The following is a 22,064-nucleotide window of genomic DNA, read 5'->3' on the forward strand; positions in this document are numbered from 1 at the left end:
TGCCATAACTCAGGCAATGTCAGAAGTTAAACATCGGTGGTCTAACTGACAGTAAACAAACGTGCTGAAATAACTTCACAGGAAACAGTTTATTTAAAACGTTGTGTGCGTATGAGTCAACCTCAGTCCACAGAAGATGCTGCTTCCTGCAAAGAAAGAAAGTAAGTCAGACCGCCATCCCACAAGCACAGTAAGATAAATTGGGAACCTGCTAGTTTATGGAGTTTTTGAAGGACCGACCATTCCACAAGCACAGTAAGATAAATTGGGAACCTGCTAGTTTGTAGAGTTTTTAGGGACGTTCACCTCTGGTTTGTCTGTGTCGGCTGGGACAGTTTGTGTACAGGTCTCAGCTCCGTTTTCCCCATCAGCTGAAGTTCCATTTTCTACGCTGGTCTTCGCTTTGTTCTCCACACCAGTCTCAGCTTTGTTCTCCAGGTCAATCATACTAGTTTCCTTTAATGCTACTGGTCTAGCTCTCCTGCAGGACAGAAATACAAAACCGCTGTCCTGTGCTAGTCAACTGTTGCAATAAGTGTAGATTTGACAAACACTTAATCCCATCTGCAGAGACACCAAATGTAGTGATAGGTATTCATGGTCTTCCTGGTCCTCTAAGACCAAGCATACTGGACTTGTGTCCTGACTTTTCCTTTGGCACCATCATGACTGAAATTATTTTTTTAACCAAAGAAACAACTATCATGGATTGCCATTAAATTTGATCCGACATGTATCGTCCTAACAGGATAAGTGGTAGAAGCTTTGGTGGTCCCTAAATCTGGGAACCCATCAGCTATTGGTCTGATAACAATTTAGTCCCTGGGGGAAAACAGCCAATATGTCTTGGGTTCCAGTGTAGCCAGCATTAACCCTTATCCGGGCCAAGACTTCCTTTCTGTGCACCAGGTCAATGTTTACAGTCCAAGGTTGATACTTTTAGGTGGTCCAGACAAAATTTCAGCTAATTTCTGTAAACCGATTTGCATATGAACAAAGAAAAAGTGAAAATAAAAAAACAAAATCAGATGATGACCAATGAGTATTTCAGCAAATGTGTTGCGCCTCTTTTGCTCTGGATGTAGTCCAGCTACACCACAGATACATTGTGGGATAGGTGAAAGAAAAAAAAAAAAAAAAAAAACCCGCTCTTTTAATTTCTTTAAACCAATCAGTCGTCTTGGGCGGTGTCAAGCTCCTGACTCAGCGACAGTGGCTCTGCAAAACAGCCTCAGGAAGGAACTTTGTTTGATGGAACATTTGCACACAGCAAAAGAAAATGCCACAAAATATTAGTACAAAAAAGTTAACCGTTCACACAATACAGTAGCATGAGCCATTTCAATCAACATTTAACCATGTACAGTGGGTATTTGTCATAGTATTTGATACTGCCAATTTTGCAAGTTTTCCTACTTACAAAGCATGTAGAAGTCTGTAATTTTTAAATCATAGGTACACTTCAACTGTGAGAGATAGAATCTAAAACAAAAATCCAGAAAAAAAAAAATCACATTGTATGATTTTTTAAATAACTAATTTGCATTTTATTGCATGACATAAGTATTTGATACATCAGAAAAGCAGAACTTAGTATTTGGTACAGAAACCTTTGTTTGCAATTACAGAGATCATAAGTTTCCTGTAGTTCTTGACCAGGTTTGCACACACTGCAGCAGGGATTTTGGCCCACTCCTCCATACAGACCTTCTCCAGATCCTTCAGGTTTCGGGTCGCTGGGCAATACGGACTTTCGGCTCCCTCCAAAGATTTTCTATTGGGTTCAGGTCTGGAGACTGGCTAGGCCACTCCAGGACCTTGAGATGCTTCTTACGGAGCCACTCCTTAGTTGCCCTGGCTGTGTGTTTCAGGTCATTGTCACGCTGAAGACCCAGCCACGACCTATCTTCAATGCTCTTACTGAGGGAAGGAGGTTGTTGGCCAAGATCTCGCGATACATGGCCCCATCCATCCTCCCCTCAATATGGTGCAGTCATCCTGTCCCCTTTGCAGAAAAGCGTCCCCAAAAGAAAAATGATGTTTCCACCTCCATGCTTCACGGTTGGGATGGTGTTCTTGGGGTTGTACTTATCCTTCCTCCAAACACGGCGAGTGGAGTTTAGACCAAAAAGCTCCATTTTGGTCTCAGACCACATGACCTTCTCCCATCCCTCCTCTGGATCATCCAGATGGTCATTGGCAAACTTCAGACGGGCCTGGACATGCGCTGGCTTGAGCAGGGGGACCTTGCGTGCGCTGCAGGATTTTAAGCCATGACGGCGAAGTGTGTTACTAATGGTTTTCTTTGAGACTGTGGTCCCAGCTCTCTTCAAGTCATTGACCAGGTCCTGCCGTGTAGTTCTGGGCTGATCTCTCACATTCCTCATGATCATTGATGCCCCACGAGGAGAGTTCTTGCATGGTGCCCCAGACCGAGGGAGATTGACCATCATCTTGAACTTCTTCCGTTTTCTAATAATTGCGCCAACAGTTGTTGCCTTCTCACCAAGCTACTTGCCTAATGTCCTGTAGCCCATCCCAGCCTTGTGCAGGTCAACAATTTTATCCCTGATGTCCTTACACAGCTCTCTGGTCTTGACCCTTGTGGAGAGGTTGGAGTCTGTTTGAGTTTGTGGACAGGTGTCTTTTTTACAGGTAACAAGTTCAAACAGGTGCAGTTAATACAGGTAATTAGTGGAGAACAGGAGGGCTTCTTAAAGAAAAACTAACCGGTCTGTGAGAGCTGGAATTCTTACTGGTTGGTAGTTGATCAAATACTTATGTCATGCAATAAAATGCAAATTAATTATTTAAAAATTATACATGTAATGTGATTGTCTGGATTTTTGTTTTAGATTCCGTCTCTCACAGTTGAAGTGTACCTATGATAAAAATTACAGACCTCTACATGCTTTGTAAGTAGGAAAACCTGCAAAATTAGCAGTGTATGAAATGCTTGTTCTCCCCACTGTATACATTACCAGTGTATCGCCATGTGTACTTTGTCCACAGCAATTTCACCAATCGGTCCCAAATGTCCCAGTTTGATTGTAAAATTGACTAATATCCAACGAAAGAACCAAGCAGCCCTGCCTTGTTGCATGATCAAAATTAACAGCGTGTAGCTTGCTAGCACGAAAGTTGTCGTTTCTCGTAGGGAATGCATTTTGAGAACAGCAACACAGAGTCTAAGCAAAGGGATGTCTGGCTCTATCCTGAAAATGTACTTACGGGATCTAGACTAACCTGCGTGAAACTAAAGCATGCTTAGACATGACTGGTCTCAAATGGAAACCTGAATGCTTCTAATCTCAAAATCCCAATTAGCAAATGTTAGCTTGTGAACTGATTTACACCGGCTTAAAAATGCTAGCATTGTCACGGTCAGCATGTTATTTAGTTCAAAGCTTTACTACTGCCTAAGAACAGTCTCACAAAGGAACTAGCATGGCCGTAATGTTGAGGTCTTGCAGAGAAATTTTAAATTTGCAAGCTGAAGACTAAATCTATACGTTTAATGTTGGTACAGGAAGGTTTCTTCTAATTAGTAAATCAGACAAACCTTTGGTTGGCACTCTTCTTCCTCCTAACCACCACTGCCATCACAGCAATCAACACCACTACTGCACAGAGCCCCGCAGCAGCGTAGACAATGGGACCCTTCATGGTCTTCAGGAGATGGTCTTGACAGGACTCCCCTCTGTAGGCCAGTGAACACACACACGCAGGCTTTCCATTGGTCTCCACGCAGTGCCCGTTGCCACTGCAGCGTCTTTCGCTGCACTGCTGGACGTCCAGGTTACTGAGCTGACCATTTACATTCAGGGTGGTGTTCAGGCCAGTGTCTCCAGAGAGAGGAGTTAGAGTGGACGGACGAGGAAAAGAGGAGCGGGGCTGGATGGGAGCTGGGACAATGGCTTTTGACAACGGCTTCAGATGGACACCTAAGAAAAGCGACAATTTCAGCCAAAAAAACCAAAACTGGGCCATTTTAGATCGAGGACATTACATCTATTTTCCATTTCTTATTACTTAAAAAAAAAAAGAAGTATAAAGACTAACAGTTCTCATCTGAGTGGTCATAGCAGTCAACATGACCATTACAGAACTTCTCAACAGGCTGGCATTGGAATTGATCCAGGCAGGGCCTGCTGCCACTGGGGCAGCGCTGCTCCGGGCTACATTTGGTGGAATTCACAAGGATGTGGTCATGGGCACACTTGCATATCCGACCTCTTGGGGTGGCGAGGCACAAGTGCTGGCAGTTGCCGTTGTTTTCTGTGCACTCGTTTGAACCTGTATAAAAAAAATAAAAAATAATGTTGTAGATTTGTCAGTCAACTGGAGTTTCGTTTACCACCTATTACACTATTTGGAAGCAGCCCTACTACAAATGCCTTATAACATGGCTACATGAAATTTACCACCAAAAAATTATTCCCCTCTTTTGGGGCCCCCTCTAAACTGCCATCAAAACAATTATGGTGTGTAGTTCTTACGTACCAATCTGACTGGACTTGCTGAAAGCCTTTAAGCTGATCACTTCTGAATCGACCTCAAACCACAACTTGTTTTGACGTTGCTCATCTCTGTACCAGAGCCTCGTCTTGTCTGAAGGAAAGGGCCAACACAAAGTAGTGTAGCTACATTAGAAATCCAAGGAAACATTGCAAGATGTTTACCCATCCACTATAGGATGTTACAGCTGTTCTAGTGCCCCCGTAATAAGCCTCGAACCTCCCTCTGGCCCCCCTAACTGTGACAAATCATCCATTTTAACCCCACCTTTAACCCCAAAGAGGGGATATCATTTATGTGCAGTGATAAATAAAATGTAGGTTAACACTGAATGAGTATTGTTTGTTGTCTTTTATAGAACCAAATCTATGGAGGGTTGGTGGTATGCAACACTTTGCTTAATAAATTTGGTACCCCCAAAATCGCATGTGCCCCCCAGACTGGCCCCTCCATTTGAAATGGTCTAGAAGCGCCACTAGCTACGAGTTGCCCATTTGTGAATTGTGGAGGTTTTGAGCTTCTGATGTATTGAATAACTTATGCAGCAAACAAACCCTATAGTTATGATGTTGCTGAACAGCACCAAGTACTGGTAATTGGTACACACACACACACACACAACATGGCATTAGAGGTCATTTGTATGTACATACTATATGAGCCATTACCACTGACAGTAATCCAGAGAAGTGCACCATCACTCAGAGCCACAGCAACCAGGCCATCACCTGTCTTCAACTCTCTGTATCCAGAGCCATCAAGCTTGACAGAACAAATGGTCCCTAAACCTGGGCAAGAATCCAAGCTTGGTTATTGCTTGTATAAAGCAATTTGATTCTACATTTACTTTCAATGCATAAAAAAACAAAAAAAAAAAAACAAACAAACAAACAAACAAACATCTTTAAGAAAACTTACCCCACTATACCGAAAATTTGTAATACGTCATACCTATGTCAGCCCAGTAAATTGTATCCCCATTACTGGAGAAGACCAGAGATGTGGGCTGGACAGCATCCTTGTAGACCACACTCCGCCCAGTACCGTCCATGTTGGCACACTCTACAGTAGCCACGGTACTCGTACCCTGCTGGCCCATGTTTGCAAAACAAACTCTTCCGTTTGGAGGGTGGAGGGCGATGGATCGCACTCTCCCAATACCTTCCTTTATGAGAACGGCAGTGTGTGCGCCGGTGCTGGAGGTGACCTGCAGGCGGGGCTGTTTGTTGCTGCTCCAGTAGATGTTAAGTGTCACCCAGTCCAGAGCCATGGCGGTGATGGCGTTGCCCAGGAGTTTCAGAAGCTGGCCCTTAGAGGACAAGTCAGAGTCCTTTACCTTAAAGGAGCTTAGGGAGGTTGTGCCGTCGTCCGTCAAGAACAGGGTGTGGTCACGTAGGCAGTAGTCCATGATGGCTGCTTCATTGACGCTGGGCACCTGCAGGGCCACGTGTTCAGGCCAGCCCTTCAGCTCTCCTGCTGTGTGTCGGGACTGCAAGTAGATCTATGAGAGAATAGTTGAAAGTGGTCTCAACACAAGTAGGCCTACATTCTGTTAAGAGTGTTTATTTTTTACTTTGACCCCATTTTCCCATGCATTTGTGTCTATTTGACTAATGTAAACAAAAATCTTTGAAATTAGTCCAGTATTAAGCAACTATGTACTATAACCACGTAATCATAGGGAAAAATCATGAATTTTGTCCACTAAAAAGGCTCATATTATTTATTTTAAGAAAATAATTCAGAATTCCTTTAGAGATATACCTTTTTTCCACCAGAAACTGCTCAGAAATCACCAAAAATAGGGTCCAGGTTGGAAAAAGATAACCTTAAGCAGGGGTCTCAAACATACGGCCCATGGGCCAGAAACGGCCCGCCGAAGTGTCCAATCAGGCCCACTGGATGACTTTGCAAAATGTGAAAATTGCAGAGAAGTAATTAAGTCCAATTACAAATTTACCACTTGAATCTCTGAATATAAGAGTTCTTTTTCCGTAAATGTACGACTTTAAATCTTAAAAATCTAAAGTTTATTCTCTGAATATTACTCCTCTCTCCCAGGTTCGTAACATAATTTGTTTCCTGCAACGGCCTTAGAACACCGTTGTAGCAGAAGCAACTCGCGTTTGCCAACATCAAGCTTTGGCAGATAGTTTGTCTGGAGTGGTTTACTGGTCTGGCCCACTTGAGATCAAATTAGGCCTATGGGGCCCATTAACTAAAATGAGTTCGACACCCCTGCCCTTAAGGCAAATTAGACCAAGCTAAACTATGCATTACTACAAGACCTGGGTGACTGTGGAGGGAGACAGCATCAGCAGGAACGCTGAATTGACAAGGCTGGAGCATGTCAGGCCATCCTCAGCCAGTAAGAGACCAGAGGGACACTTGCACACAGCCTTGGGTCCCGGGGCCAACACACACATGTGGGAACAGTCCATGTTCTCGCAGGGGCTATCGATGCCCATCTGGAGCAATGGGTGGATGACCTGCAAACCAAGCAGCGAACAAAAGGGTTTTATTTATGCCCTTTTTGCACCTTACAATTCATGCGGATAAAAATAAAATTGAAATATTCCTTTCAGCACATGGAATGTATAATTTCATTCACAACAGCAGTTCGGGAATATCAACGACACCAGGGTTTTTATAATTTCCCAAAACAGGTTAGCATCTTCATAAGCTAAAACATGCAGTGTCATAGCTGTGCATGGGCAATATGGCAAGCTGCAGAGAGCACTTCTAAAAACACACAAGTGATCCAAAATGTAGTTACAGTTCCTCCATTATACAATACCAGCCCCATATCCACCCATATCCCAACATCCTTCATTCAACATTTTACTCACCTTCACACCAAAAGGTTGTCTGAGTCTTTTCAGGAGAACTTGACAGTTTTTGCCAGAGGTTTTATGAGCAGCCAGCACCACTCGCTTTTTGGCATCAGACCAGTAGAGCATGTCATTGAACAGTGCCAGGGAGAATGGGTTGGTGGTCTCTTTCATCTGTAGAATCTGAAAATTACATTTAAATAGACCCATGTATTATTCAGGGCCGTGACTTTAGAGTCTTACGTTTTCACATGAGCCATTATCTATGCTCAGCCCATTTCGGAAAAGCAAACCCATTAAAGTGATTGTTCGGAGTAATTTCACCCTAGGGTCCTTTGCACCATGATCTCGAGCCAAACACCCCCCCAGAAGCTTTTTTCACCTGGGTCGAACATTGGGAGCGTTAGCGTAGCGTAGCGTTATCAGCTGAATAGCTTAGCGCAGAGGCTAATGGATCCAAAGTGTCTCTTAACATTACCCCACTAATAATGCCCGAAATGATACCAAACGTCTACAGTAGTACAAATAGGTTATGCACTCATAAAACGATGGATTGTAAAATTTGTAAGAACACCAGAAGTTTATGTAAATAACACTTGCCTGCTGGCTTCTGCTCTGTGCTGCTGCTGCTGTTACTACCGGGCAGTAAGAGTGCTTAGGGACATCTACAAATTACAACACCGAAAAGAGATGCAACAAAAATATTTATTCTTTCTAATTATCCAATGATTAAATGTCCACGTTCCAACCTTAATTTTTTTTTTTTAAAAATAATTAATTAAAAAATATTTTTGTTGCATCTCTTTTCGGTGTTGTAATTTGTAGATGTCCCTAAGCACTCGTCTTACAGCAGCAGCAACAACAGCAGAGAGCAGAAGCCAGCAGGCAAATGTTATTTACATAAACTTCTGGTGTACTTACAAACTTAAAAAACCAATCTTTTTATGAGTGCATAACCTATATATACACACTAGTGTAGACCTTTGGTATCATTTCGGGCATTATTAGTGGGGTAATGTTAAGACACTTCGGATCCATTAGCCTCTGCGCTAAGCTATTCAGCGGCTAACGCTACTCTACGCTAACTCTCCCAATGTTAGACCCAGGTGAAAAAAGCTTCTGGGGGGGGTGTTTGGCTCGAGGTCATGGTGCAAAGGACCCTAGGGTGAAATTACTCCGAACCATCACTTTAAGTGCCACTTGTGGGTTACTCCTAGTTAAAAGGAGGGTAGGATGTCACGATATTTGGCCAAATACCTTGATATCGTGGTGATATTGTAGGGTTGACAATTGATGGTTTCACAAAATATTTACACAACGACATTTGTGACAAATAATCATCAGTAATGTGGATATAATGACTTAAGTGGGTAAAGGCAAATAGAACAGAATAGCGGAAATACACTTTACTGTAATGTAAGCCTGAAAAACCAGGAAAAGGAAACACTTGTCATATCAAGATATCCAAAATTGATCATATATCAATATATTGCCCAGCCCTACAACATCCCCTTTTTAAACTTATTTACCCGAATGTCATCTCCATCCAGTGTTGCAGAGCCAATGGCCCTCAGCCTTTCATCTGTCCAGTAGACTCTGTCAGAGATTGTGTCGACAGCCACACCACCCGGCCAACCCAGACTGGAGTTTACCACTGCCTTCCTCTCGGACCCGTCCATGCCGGCGCGCTCTATCTTCACTACGGCACCAATCTCTGTCCAGAACATCAACCTGGTAGAAAAACAAGACTCAACTGGTCTTTAAAGTGCTCATATTATGCTTATTATCAGGTTCATAATTGTATTTAGAGGTTATATCAGAATAGGTTTACTTGGTTTAATTTTCAAAAGACATTTTTGTTGTACTGCACATTGCTGCAGCTCCTCTTTTCACCCTGTGTGTTGAGCTCTCCGTTTTAGCTACAGAGTGAGGCATCTCACTTCTGCGCCAGCTTTGTTGGGAGTCGCACATGCACAGTAGCTAGGTAAGGACTACTAGCCAGTAAGCAGCAGAATATGAGGGCGTGCCACGCTAGCAGCTAGGCGAGCATTATAACGGGTGTTAAAAAGTGACGCAAGTTCGTCACGGAAGTAAAGGCTGGACTACAATAGAGCTGTTTGGAGCAGTTTGTGAACAGTGTTTTCTGTTGGAGATGGTAAGTCCCTTTGGGGTGGACTTTGGGCTTTTTCACTTTGTAAACCTATAATGTGCACAAAAAAGATACATAACACAATAAAAGGAAAGGGAAAAAGCCAAAAAGCATAATATGAGCACCCAAAAATAAAAAATAAAATAGAAGGCTTTTTACAAACATTGTAGTATAGTTTGGAGGGTGAAATCATCATGCTGACCCTTTTTGTGGCAGCAGTGCCAGAGAGCGAGGCTGCTCCAGGTCTTCATCCAGGATGACGCTGTGGTCCAAGGACTCCACAGTGGCTGTGGACAGTCTGACTGCAACAATCTGACTGTTCACTCCGTCGATCCAGTACAGGTTCCTCCCGAGCCAGTCCACGGCAATGGAATCAGCCCGGACACCTGTGGAAACAACATTTGCCCATGTTCATAATATGTCATTTGCACAGTCCCATCTGCTATCCGGTTTCTTTTCCTACTCCTGAGATACATCTTAACTCACTCGCACAGTTTATCATCAATATAATTGAGTCTGTAAATACTGTTGATAAGGTTAATAAATATTGTCTAATTTCTGTTTTGTTTTTTTAATCTGCTGTGTATGTGCCCACCGCCTGCACCGTTTGTTGGACGCCACGGACCTAGATTTGGACGCCACGGACCTAGATTTCGTCACATATGTGCCTGCACATTGTGCAGATGACAATAAAATTGAAAATGGTGTCACGTGTCTTGAGGAGGTATCCTTAAACGTAAGTATATTAGCCGCATCCAAGGTGGCCATTGCGACGTCAAAATGACATAATATCTTGCCGGCACGCGACAAAGCGGAAACAGGAGGTCTGAACGATGGATGCCAGGACTCTGAGTGACTGCAAATCTCTCTTGTAAACTTACTGGGTTAAGATTAGTTATTTTATGGTGAATGAAGGCTTGATCCGACGAAATAGGTAATCGAATCAAACCGAAGCATTGACGGCAATGCTTCGGACAGTTCTGCCGTTGTTTACCTTTTTCTTCTTCTAGTCCGTAGAAAGTGCAATGTCTGTAGCCTTTGCTCATTAGCTCCACCGCTGTTCAGGAGAAGACTGCAACTAGTGTCGCAACCACCAGCGCAGGTATAAATAGTTACGGCGATTTCATGATGTCACATGTGGCACGCCAGATGGGCTGCGGTTACTGTAAAACAGGCTTTATGCATGACTGAATACCTAGTCTGGATCAACGTAGTACATTTCCAGGATAATTGCGTATGTGGCTGATGTGCTGGATGTAAATATATTACACATTGGACCTTTAATATTTTATGTGGCATTTAATAATAATAATAATAATAATAATAATAATAATAATAATAATAATAATAATCCAAGAGTGTGGTGTAGCCAGACCCGACTCCACAGCACTGTGGAGATGGGTCTGGCAATGCAAGACTAGTGAAAAACAATATCCTCAATATTAATAAACGTAGATTTCAAGTCAGCTGCAACATTGCGCCAACCTTTAATCAGAGTTCCTGTGGTCTTCTGGTCCAGTGAGGACCACCTGATGCTTTCAGCGTCCAGACTGACCCAATAGACCCTCTGCTTCCTCCAGTCGTAGTCCAGGGAGAGGATGGCCTTCTTGGCAGAGGAGGACAACACATCAAGGCTGCGGCTGTGCAGGCCAAACGAGAAGAGGTCCGTTTGGACTGACGACAACAGGAAGGGTTCACCTGAGGAGTGAGAAAAGGACGATGATCAAAAGGACTATTGATATAATAGACTATTGATGTTAAAAATGGATTAAATGAAGGATGGTCTTACTGAGTGGATGCATTTATTGAACCACAATGCAAAAATGTTACCCTAGATTTCCTATACATTTTATAAACATTATTGCAGTCTTCATCTTTTTAGGTAAGTAAGTAAGTTACCATGCAGATACAGGACAAATGTTCCTACACAAAAAAAAAAAAATGTATGTTATGAATTGTATGAAAAGTATTTCCCAAAATGTCAAACTAATTCTTAAAAAAAAAGGAACACGCCGACATATTGGGACTTTAGCTTATTCACTGTCCGTGCGTGTTGTAACTCTGTCTGACGCCCCCAGCGCTAGCTAAGCCTAGCACAGATCCTGGGAGGTAACCTGGTCCGACTAGCTTACTGTTCCCAATAAGTGACAAAATAACGCCAACATGTTCCTATTTACATGTTGTGATTTGTATAGTCACAGGGTGTACAATTAACAAGGTCACATGAGACACAGCCATCTTCTAACGTATACAAACTGGGAACTATATTCTCAGAACGGCGAAGCACTGCTACTCTCTGCTACTCGGGCGGATTGATTTGCTCACAGCACCTGAAGCCCTGTGGTGAGGAGCAGAGATTTCGCCTCGAGTTCGCTCAGAGTTTGAGTAATAGAGTCAACAATTACTAGATAGTAAATTTTTTATTTAGTTTTATTTTAGTTATTTGTACACCCTGTGACTATACAAATCTTTATTTATTTTGTCACTTATTGGGAGCAGTAGGCTAGTTGGAACCGGTTACCTCCAGGATCTGTGCTAGGCTTAGCTAGCGCTGGGGGCGTCAGACAGAGTTACAACACGCACGGAGATGAGAAGGGTATGTATGGACTTGTCTAACTCTGGGGGTTACGGTGAATAAGCTAAAGTCCCAATAAGTCGGCGTGTTCCTTTAAGTTTCCACAATGTGTCCCCTCCAAAACACTGTTCTATGGCCCACTAAATGATATACCAAAGGGCTTTACCGGTGATCTTGCAGCGGTGTCCATCTGCCTCCTTTACATAGCCTGGGTGACAGTCACATTGGTATGAGCCTTGATTGTTGATGCACAGCTGACTGCACACGCCTGGGCTCCGGCCTTCACACTCGTCGATATCGGCACAGGTCCGCCCGTCCGCCGTGAACTGGAAGCCTGCCTCACAGCCACAACGCTACACAGCAAGAGTATTAGTCAGAGGAGCTGCAACATTCACATTACACACTTAAGACGGTAAGCCATGATAGAGTCATGATACACAACACACTTTTCGTTGATAGAAGAAAAAAGGCTCGTTTATCCAGAACAGTCTCTCAGAAACTTTACATTCACTGCTACAGTCACGATTCAGTTTCTACTGCATTTCTTCTACTAGTGGTGGAATGTTATCAAGTACATTTACTCAAGTACTACTGTACTTAAATATAAATTTGAGGTAGTCTACATGTACTTTACTTGAGTCTTTTCATGCCACTTTCTACTTCTACTCTGCTACATTTCAGAGAAATATTGTACGCTAGCATTAGCCGGCTAACACTACGAGCTAACGGTTGTGGTTAGCCAGCTCATTTCGGACTGTGACGTCACAGTCCGAGGCCTATTTTGAACAGCTCACTAGGAGACTGAAAGCAGGACACATTCAGAAATCGTATCTCACTCAAAACAGCATGGATGGATTTTTTTCAAAGTTTGTATGTGTGTGGAAGCACCAGAGACACAAAAGAACACCCCAAATCCCAGAGAAAGTGTTTTTTTCATAATATGGGCACTTTAAACTACATAATATATAGGCCTACAAGTACAGCTGAAATTAGCCAATTAAAACACCAAACCTTTTGGAGTGTTTCCAGTTTCTAAAAATAAAGATTTCTGCATCTTTTACTTTTGATACTTTTAGGTACATGTTCCTGATGATACTTACATACTTTTACTTAACATTTTCAATGCAGGACTTTTCTTGTTACTGTATTTTTACAGTGTGGTATTAGCTCCTTTACTTAAGTAAAAGGACCTGAATAGGTCTTCCACCACCGTCTCAAGCCTTTATTTTTCCATTTTAAGCCACGGACGGACTGACTTGTTCGTTAACGTCAAGCGCACACAAAGTTGGGCGATACAAGGGTGCTCACCGTTCCCTGTGGTGTGCTGTAGCAGCTCTGGGAGCAGTGCTCATTATCTGCCTCTGCACAGCTTATCTGGCAGCTGCCTCCCTCATCGGAGCCGTCGACACAGTTGGTAATGCCGTTACACACCAGGGATGGATCCAGACACTCCTGGCTGCCACACTGGAACTGGTGAGGAAGGCATGTCACCACCCTACCTAGTGTGCGCACACACACACGAAAAATGACAGTTTGGTGGGTAAATAGATACATAGAACCTCAAAATCCCATTGACACCTCTTTCCTCTGCAAATCTCACAATTTGAAACTGCCTCTGAAAAACGGGCAAATCTCAACAAGCCACCAAGTTGATGTCAACTCTGTGGCTCCTCATTTGGCTCTAGTCTTTCTCACGCCCCAACATTTACATAGGCTACACAACTGACCTGAGATCAGGTAGTCTTCTGAATCTAGGTCGCGCAGATCTCTGCTATTCCATTACAAAATTCACTTCTGAAACTTTATGCGAGAAATCAACTATGTGAAGCTCAAATATGGGCCGTTTTACAAAAATTGATGGCTAATTGCAATGTGTGTCGGAGTTCAGCGGCCGGTGCTGCCTGGGTTGCTACATCCGACTACCAAACGCCGCCGCCCTGACAGAGCTCCAGGGCCTGCAGTTCAATGTTCTCCCTCCCCTCTTCCTGCTAAATGGCCGGTGTGTGACTGAGAGCGCGGTCAGCAAGCTTGTTACGCCCACAATCTCTTACCGCAGGTTCCAGTTAATCTTATAATGGATGTGTGTTGAGTTACTTAAACAAAACGGGGAAATAAACACCTCTTGCCCGCGAGTCTCGTTGATAGAGCCCGCGGTGAGCTGGAGTCCATCAATGAGAGCTAGCTAGCCTCCTCCTAATGAGACCTGAACTTCACAAAAATGCATTAAATTGAAATCAGACGTTAAGTGTTAGCTAAGCTTTGTAAGACCTTTTGGTAGCTGTAATATACATGCTGTGACGAAATTCAAAGTGTAAATATACTATAGTTATGCCGAAAGTGTAGCTAGCTAGCCGCTATCTTTACCCATTGGATTGGAGGGACACTAGCAGCTAATGAAACCTCTCATATTCACAAAAATGCATTAAATTGAAAATCGGACACAACTGTTAGCTTTGTAAGACCTTGGGGAACCTGTAATATAAGTGGCGTGACAAAATTCAAACTGTAAATATAGTTATGCAGGCAGCTGCCCAGCTCCTGAGCCCCAGTAGTGCAGTAATCCACAAACTGACTTTGCCCTGGGTATGGAGCCCAGCAGGCTGCCGCTTTCTCGTCAGACTGTGTGGAGCTCCTCAAGTCCGACAAGTCTTACCAAATTTGCAATTAGCCATCAATTTTTCGTAAAACGGCTCATATGAGCTTTATATAGTTGATTTCTCGCATTTAAAAATAAAAAAAATAAATGAGTCTCAGAAGTGAATTTAGTAATGAAACATTGCAGTGTCTGAAATATGATACCTACTCTCATCACCAATGTGTGTGTATGGGGATTCGCTCAAGCAATCCGTGTGCAGCTCATCTAAATATTCATGATCATACCATATTTGGAAAAAAAGCTCTCAGAAATGGGGCCAAAACATTCACATAAATTCAAATAATTGAGGTAAAATCCCCGTGAGCAGAGAAAAATTCCAACTGTTCTGAACGCTTCGGTTTCAACCGTTTTTCCTACTCTCTGCTAAGAGTTACGCAACTCCAAGCCGGCCTTCTATGATTGGTCATCTGCTCCAGCCAGGCAGGACTGGCGTTCCTTTTGCTAACCCTTGTGTTGTCTTTGTGTCAAATTTAACCCAGTTTTCTAAATGTCTATATCAGAAATATTTGTCTCTTTTGAACGACCTCATTTTGATTACCCAAAAAAAAAAATTACACTGACTGATGATTCCACACAACGCGCTTCACAAGTACAACAGAAGATCCAATCTCTACTTTCTTGTTTTTGGGGTGTTTTGTTAAATTTTTTAGCATTTGAAAAATAAATTGAAACGTTTCGAAACAGTGTCCTGACTGAATGTTGACCCATCTGATTGTCCTTACTTCAATATTAGTCTAAATAATAATTTGTTTTTTTTTTTAACTCAAGCATTAGGCATAATTTCCTTAATGAGGTTTATTGACCATGAAATCCAAAAAGTGTAAAACTAGTAATTAGTCAGTGTTAGTGGGGTTTATACAGTACAGGCCAAAACTTTGGACACACCTTTTCATTCAATGGGTTTCCTTTATTTTCTTGACTATTTACATTGTAGATTCTCACTGAAGGCATCAAAACTATGAATGAACACATATGGAATTATGTACTTAACAAAAAAGTGTGAAATAACTGAAAACATGTCTTATATTCTAGTTTCTTCAAAGTAGCCACCCTTTGCTCCGATTACTGCTTTGCACACTCTTGGCATTCTCTTGATGAGCTTCCAGAGGTAGTCACTTGAAATGGTTTTCCAACAGTCTTGAAGGAGTTCCCAGAGATGGTTAGCACTTGTTGGACCTTTTGCCTTCACTCTGCGGTCCAGCTCACCCCAAACCATCTCGATTGGGTTCCGGTCCGGTGACTGTGGAGGCCAGGTCATCTGGCGCAGCACTCCATCACTCTCCTTCTTGTGAAAATAGCCCTTACACAGCCTGGAGGTGTGTTTGGGGTCATCGTCCTGTTGAAAAATAAAATGATGGTCCAACTAAACGCAAACCGGATGGGATGGCATGTCACTGCAGGATGCTGTGGTAGCCATGCTGGTTGCAGTATGCCTTAAATTTTGAATGAATCCCTAACAGTGTCACCAGCAAAGCACCCCCACACCATCACACCTCCTCCTCCGTGCTTCACGGTGGGAACCAGGCATGTAGAATCCATCCGTTCACCTTTTCTGCATCGCATAAAGACACGGCGGTTGGAACCAAAGATCTCAAATTTGGACTCATCAGACCAAAGCACAGATTTCCACTGGTCTAATGTCCATTCCTTGTGTTTCTTGGCCCAAACAAATCTCTTCTGCTTGTTGCCTCTCCTTAGCAGTGGTTTCCTAGCAGCTACTTGACCATGAAGGCCTGATTCACACAGTCTCCTCTTAACAGTTGTTCTAGAGATGGGTCTGCTGCTAGAACTCTGTGTGGCATTCATCTGGTCTCTAATCTGAGCTGCTGTTAACTTACGATTTCTGAGGCTGGTGACTCGGATGAACTTATCCTCCACAGCAGAGGTGATTCTTGGTCTTCCTTTCCTGGGGTGGTCCTCACGTGAGCCAGTTTCGTTGTAGCGCTTGATGTTTTTTGCGACTGCACTTGGGGACACATTCAAAGTTTTCGCAATTTTCCGGACTGACTGACCTTCATTTGTCAAAGTAATGATGGCCACTCGTTTCTCCTTACTTAGCTGATTGGTTCTTGCCATAATATGAATTCTAACAGTTGTCCAATAGGGCTGTCGGCTGTGTATCAACCTGACTTCTGCACAACACAACTGATGGTCCCAACCCCATTAATAAGGGAAAGAATTCCACTAATTAACCCTGACAAAGCACACCTGTGAAGTGAAGAGACCAGCACTCCAGCTATTCAACTGTTCCCCTCTTACGGGCTTCATTTTGATCTTCAATCAGCCGTTTCAGTTTCCACACTATACTCCTATCACTTAAGATTACTTTTGACATTTGACTTCCATTAGATATTACAGAGACCCTTACAAAGACTCAGACAGGGAAAGAAAGAAAAAAAAAAAAAAAAAAAAAAAAAAAAAAAAAAAAAAAAAAAAAAAAAAAAAAAAAAAAAAAAAGAATAAAGAGGGGATTACATGCAATAATAGCCCCCGGCTGGATTCGGACCAGAGATTTGCAGTTATTAGGCTACAACAACTTAATTTCTTTTCAATGGGGAACGACGCCACCTTTTTCGGTTAAATATAATGTACTCACATTCAGTCTCATCACTGCCATCGTCACAGTCCTTCATGCGGTCACACCTCCAGGATATAGGGATACACTTGGTCTTGGATGTACACGACCACTGGAACTCACCACAGTTCACTGGAGCCACAGGACAATCCTAAGGGGGAGCCAATGTATTATTTCACTGCCATCCTAACTGGTACTTCAAATTGAACTTTTGATTTGGAAATCAAGGCAACAAGAAGACCACGTATGTTTAGACTATTAGAGAGCGTGGCTGTGAACCACCATGTTATCAAGGGTTTGCTGAACTGAAACCTGCCAGCTCCGGGACTGCTGTTCTGACCCTGACCTTTGGTGGGGGGGGGTCGTTTAACAAAAGAAAAATATAAGTCTTAAGAAACGCTGTAAGTGAGATCTGGTTAGCTATCAAAAACTTAAGTATAGGGGACCTATTATTAGCATGTAAATATTTACATTATTTAAAGTACAAAAAAAAAAAAAAAAAAAAAAAAAGTGTTCTATCATCCATTATTACTTTTGCAAAGGTTTTAGGTTTTTGCCATGGTATTTTATCAAAGTCATAATGTGGTAACACTAGCTTGCACAGTTTAAGTCCTGAATCTATGCATCTGTCTAGGATTGGGCATCGAGAACAGATTCCTACTTGGAATGGTTTCAGAAATTATGATTCCAGTAGAATTGTTTTATTGGAATCGTTTAGAGGATTTGGTTTCAAATCTGATCATTCCCAATTTAACACGCACAAGTTTTGGTTTCCGAAGCGGCCGGGCATTCGTTGAGTTGCAGCCTTGGAGCACAGTAAGCAGCGCTCTAGTGTGGCTTTATTTTACATTGCAAAAGCCCTGGAAAACTGCAAGCCACCATTGAATCATAATAAAAAAAAAAATTTAAAAAAAGCTCTTATTTGTGAAAATAGACATGTGACCCATTTCAACTCCACCCCTAAAAGAATCGGAATCGAAAGGTAGAATCGGAATCAGAATTGTTAAAATCCAAAACGATGTCCAACCCTAAATCTGTCCCAAGGTGTTTATACATCCTTTGGGCTGTTTGTGACTTGCCTTTTATTTGTCCGTGTGGCAGAGGGGTATGAGAAGAAATTTACACAGCCATGTCAAAATGCCTTTTCGGTGATTTACAGTCGTTTCACCCCCAATTTCCCACATACATGATAGATAAAAGTAAATATGGTCCTATGAATAGGGTTCAAAACAAATCTGTCCACTTTTAGGTCTACTTTGGCCCAATATACACCTTCTCATCCGTGCCATCTTTGCAGTCCTGATCTCCATCACAGAACCACTCCTGCACCAGACACTCCTTGCTCTGGGGGCAGCGGTGTTTGGTGGTGCAGACCGGTGCGTCGCTGCAGCTCTCCTCATCGGAGCGGTCCAAGCAGTCTGGGTGGCCATCACAAAGCATTGTGGCCGACACACACTGGCCATTAGCACACTGTAACTCTGTGGCACTGCAGCCCTCGTCAACTACGGGTGTGGAGGGGGCAAAGATTTTGTCACAAAAAGATGACCTATACAAGCAGAGCAGATTATTGGGACTAGATTAATCTCCGACAACCTACCACAGTTTTGTTCGTCACTGCCGTCCACACAGTCCCTATCCCCGTCACAGAGGAAGCTGCTGGGAATGCAGCGGCTCTTGTTATCACACTGGTGCATGCAGCCCTCCATCAGCTTGGCACATCCCAGCTCATCCGAGCGGTCCTGACACTGAGGTACACCGTCGCACACCTGGCCCTGCGCTATGCACTTCTTTCCATGCGCACACTGGAACTGGTCTGCAGAGTACACATGGCATAAATCGGGATGCTGGGGTTATAATTGGGCTTTAAAAATTGTCTAAAGTTGTTCCCAGCTTTCGTGGATTTTAAGGTTCCCCATAAATAAACTGTTAACATACCTCATATATCTGGACTCTTCCTCTATACATTACATTTACTCTTTGTTGATATGCATAATGCTATTGGTTTTAAATGATTTGCCATTACATTTCCTTGCAGTGACAATGTGTTTCGACCACATTTGAGTTAAATATGGTTACATTTACCAATGATCCTCAATGAATGTCAATACATAGTGTGAAGCCAAATTGCTAACCGTCTCTGCACAAACAGAACATTTCAAGCATTTGGAAGAAATTGATTTGACTGATTTACTCAACATAAAATAAACTACCCACTGGAGGGCAGTATAAAGTAAAATTATTAACCCAGCAACAGGATATCACACACAGACACTTAAAAAAACAACCAGATTACCTGTTTCACATGCTGATATGCATTCTTTCTCATCTGAGCCATCCCTGCAGTCTGCTTCTCCATCACACACATGGTTGTAAAGGACACACTCTGTGTTGTCCTTGCAGGGTTTAGAGCCCAAAGGACACTTGATGGGCATAGGTGAGCCAACAGAGGAAGTGGGCACAGAGGTTGCTTTAGCCCCTTCTTCCTTTTCATATGCGTCTTCCTCTTGGTCCTCTGATGCAGGTGCCGAATAAAAATGGGTAAACACCAATAATGCAAGACGGCATACTATGCACGTGTAAAATGTGGGCATGAGATTCTCAGAATCATTTCAACCTACCACAGCTGGATTCATCTGTGCCGTCTAAACAGTCCCGCTCTCCATCACAGATTAGGTTTGCAGGTAAGCAGCGACTCTTGCTGTCACAGTGGTGAACACAGTCGTCAGTTCGCTCCGTACAATGCATTTCATCAGAACGGTCCTGACACTGAGTTACACCATCACACATCTGGTCCTTGGGTAGACACTTTTTCCCATGAGCACACTGGAACTGATCTGTTCGGATGCAGGCATTTGACATTATACTGTTAAAAACAGGTTATGGTTTTGTCCGAAAACAAAGTTTACGTTTTTTTGCTTTCATTTAAAATTACTCCTACGTTTGATTGGATGCCAAATAGAATACGGAAACCGACTTAATGACATAATGTGATAATGTAAAATCAGGTGCCAGTTTGTTTTAAGTGCACCTACAGTGGCTTGCACTAATAAATAAATGTTCTTACTTAAAATACGGGGGGCGTAAGTATACACACCCCTATGTTAAATTCCCAGAGACGGGTAGATTTTTATTTTTAAAGGACAGTTATTTCATGGATCCAGGATACTATGCATGGGGTACTTTCGATAAGATCATCTCTTAATGCAAATTAAACCAGCTATTAGGCCAACTGAAATAAAACCATGCCAATCTATAGGTATGGTGAAGGGTATGTGATGATGTGAGGGGGTTATTTTAATTCCAAAGGCCAAGGGAACTTTATCAGGATGCATAGTATCCTGGATCCATGAAATAACTGGCCTTTAAAAATAAAAATCTGCCTGCCTCAATGGGAATTTAACATATGGGTGTACTGACCCCCTGTATTTTAAAAAGAAGTTTATTTATTTAAGATACATTATTCATTCAAAGAAAATTGTCCTAATTTTTTTTAATTAAGGCATTAAGATCAATTTCCAAAAGATGTTTTTTTAGTTCCTCTTTTTAGTCAACTTTAGCATGGATGTGTAAACTTATGCAAGCCACTGTAGCTAATGTGTAGCTAGTTTAGTAACTGTAGCTAATTTTAGTAAGGTGTACCTAATAAACTGGCAACTGAGTGTTTCTGCCCCATTTAAATCTGATAGGTTCTTAAACATGAGAAACCCAGAGATTACATCCAATTTTGATTCTAAGTAATTTGCTTATTTTGTGAAGGGTTGCATTTATCAATATCATACAAGACATTTTGCCAACTCCAATGGTCACATTTATTCAGATTTCTAAACTGTCATAACAGCCATACATTTTATTCATTCACAGAACTGTATGTGGCACACACTATTTATCGGTCATAGGTCAAAGCAAACTTCAGAAAGTAATACCAAGTAGTAGGACTTCCAGTCCAGTAGCCTACCTGTATTGCATTCTAATGCACAGTCCTCTTCATCTGAACCATCCTTGCAGTCCGGCTTACCATCACACACATGGTTGTAGAGGACACACTCGGAGTCCTGCTTGCAATGTGTAAAGCCCAATCCACAGCTCAAAGGATTTGTTCCCGCTAAAACAACTGTTATGATCACAAAATGTCACTTATTGCTAAAGTTATAATTACAGCTAATAATGCATCTATCACTCTGTGTCTGAACTGAGAAACAAAAATGCGTACAGTTTAATCAGTATATTTTTGTAGATGTAAAAACAGTTTGGGTATACCTGGCTCACCTTGCAAGGGCCCTGACAACTGCACTAAGACTGCACAAAGAAACCAACATCCTCCCATCGCCACAGATTAAATAAAACGAACTAATGTGCCGAAGTGTAGCATTTTATAATGGTACCAGGTGAGCCCAATACAACCTAATGACACACCTGAGTGAAGGGCGGAGCTTGATTCTTGACATATCCTGAGCAGAAGTAAAAACATGAAAACTCATACTAGACCTCTTTAAATAATAAATAGCTGTAAGTAATTGTGACATTCTTTATTTTATTTTTTGCTCTTAATCTACTGTTTTTTTTTTTTTTCGAAAATGTAAATGATTTAATATCCTGTGAAAATGCTATATAAAAAAAAGCTTTTGCCTCCAAATCTCTCTAAATAACAAATGTGACGCCGTGCTGTCAAATAAACAATAAGGATTGACAAGGACCTCAGCCAGCCAGTATCCAGAGTATGTCTTTTTATAATCCTCCAATCAGTTTTCTTTGAATAGGAG

General features: G+C 42.3%; 1 protein-coding gene across 4 annotated transcripts; it reads right to left on the reverse strand.

Moving 5' to 3' along the window:
- Positions 1–70: 70 nt before the first annotated feature.
- Positions 71–21,693, reverse strand: lrp13 (low-density lipoprotein receptor related-protein 13). 4 transcript variants are annotated; one of them, XM_039803200.1, is made up of 21 exons: positions 21,571–21,693; positions 21,260–21,415; positions 19,923–20,138; positions 19,598–19,816; positions 18,902–19,117; positions 18,577–18,806; positions 17,326–17,455; positions 13,382–13,572; positions 12,240–12,426; positions 10,984–11,196; positions 9,701–9,884; positions 8,879–9,080; positions 7,368–7,532; positions 6,807–7,007; positions 5,470–6,019; positions 5,187–5,306; positions 4,504–4,611; positions 4,063–4,296; positions 3,563–3,944; positions 307–481; positions 71–146 (listed from the first exon to the last, which is right to left on the reverse strand). In XM_039803200.1, exons 1-21 carry the CDS (start codon positions 21,626–21,628, stop codon positions 123–125), a joined length of 4,161 nt encoding a protein of 1,386 aa, XP_039659134.1. In that variant the 5' UTR covers positions 21,629–21,693; the 3' UTR covers positions 71–122. The 4 variants fall into 4 exon arrangements, with proteins under 4 accessions (XP_039659134.1, XP_039659131.1, XP_039659132.1 ...); XM_039803197.1 differs by having other exon boundaries at positions 5,172–5,306; XM_039803198.1 differs by having other exon boundaries at positions 21,562–21,693.
- Positions 21,694–22,064: the final 371 nt, after the last annotated feature.

This window comes from Perca fluviatilis, chromosome 6 (assembly GCF_010015445.1).
Source record: "Perca fluviatilis chromosome 6, GENO_Pfluv_1.0, whole genome shotgun sequence".
Lineage (NCBI taxonomy): Eukaryota > Metazoa > Chordata > Actinopteri > Perciformes > Percidae > Perca > Perca fluviatilis.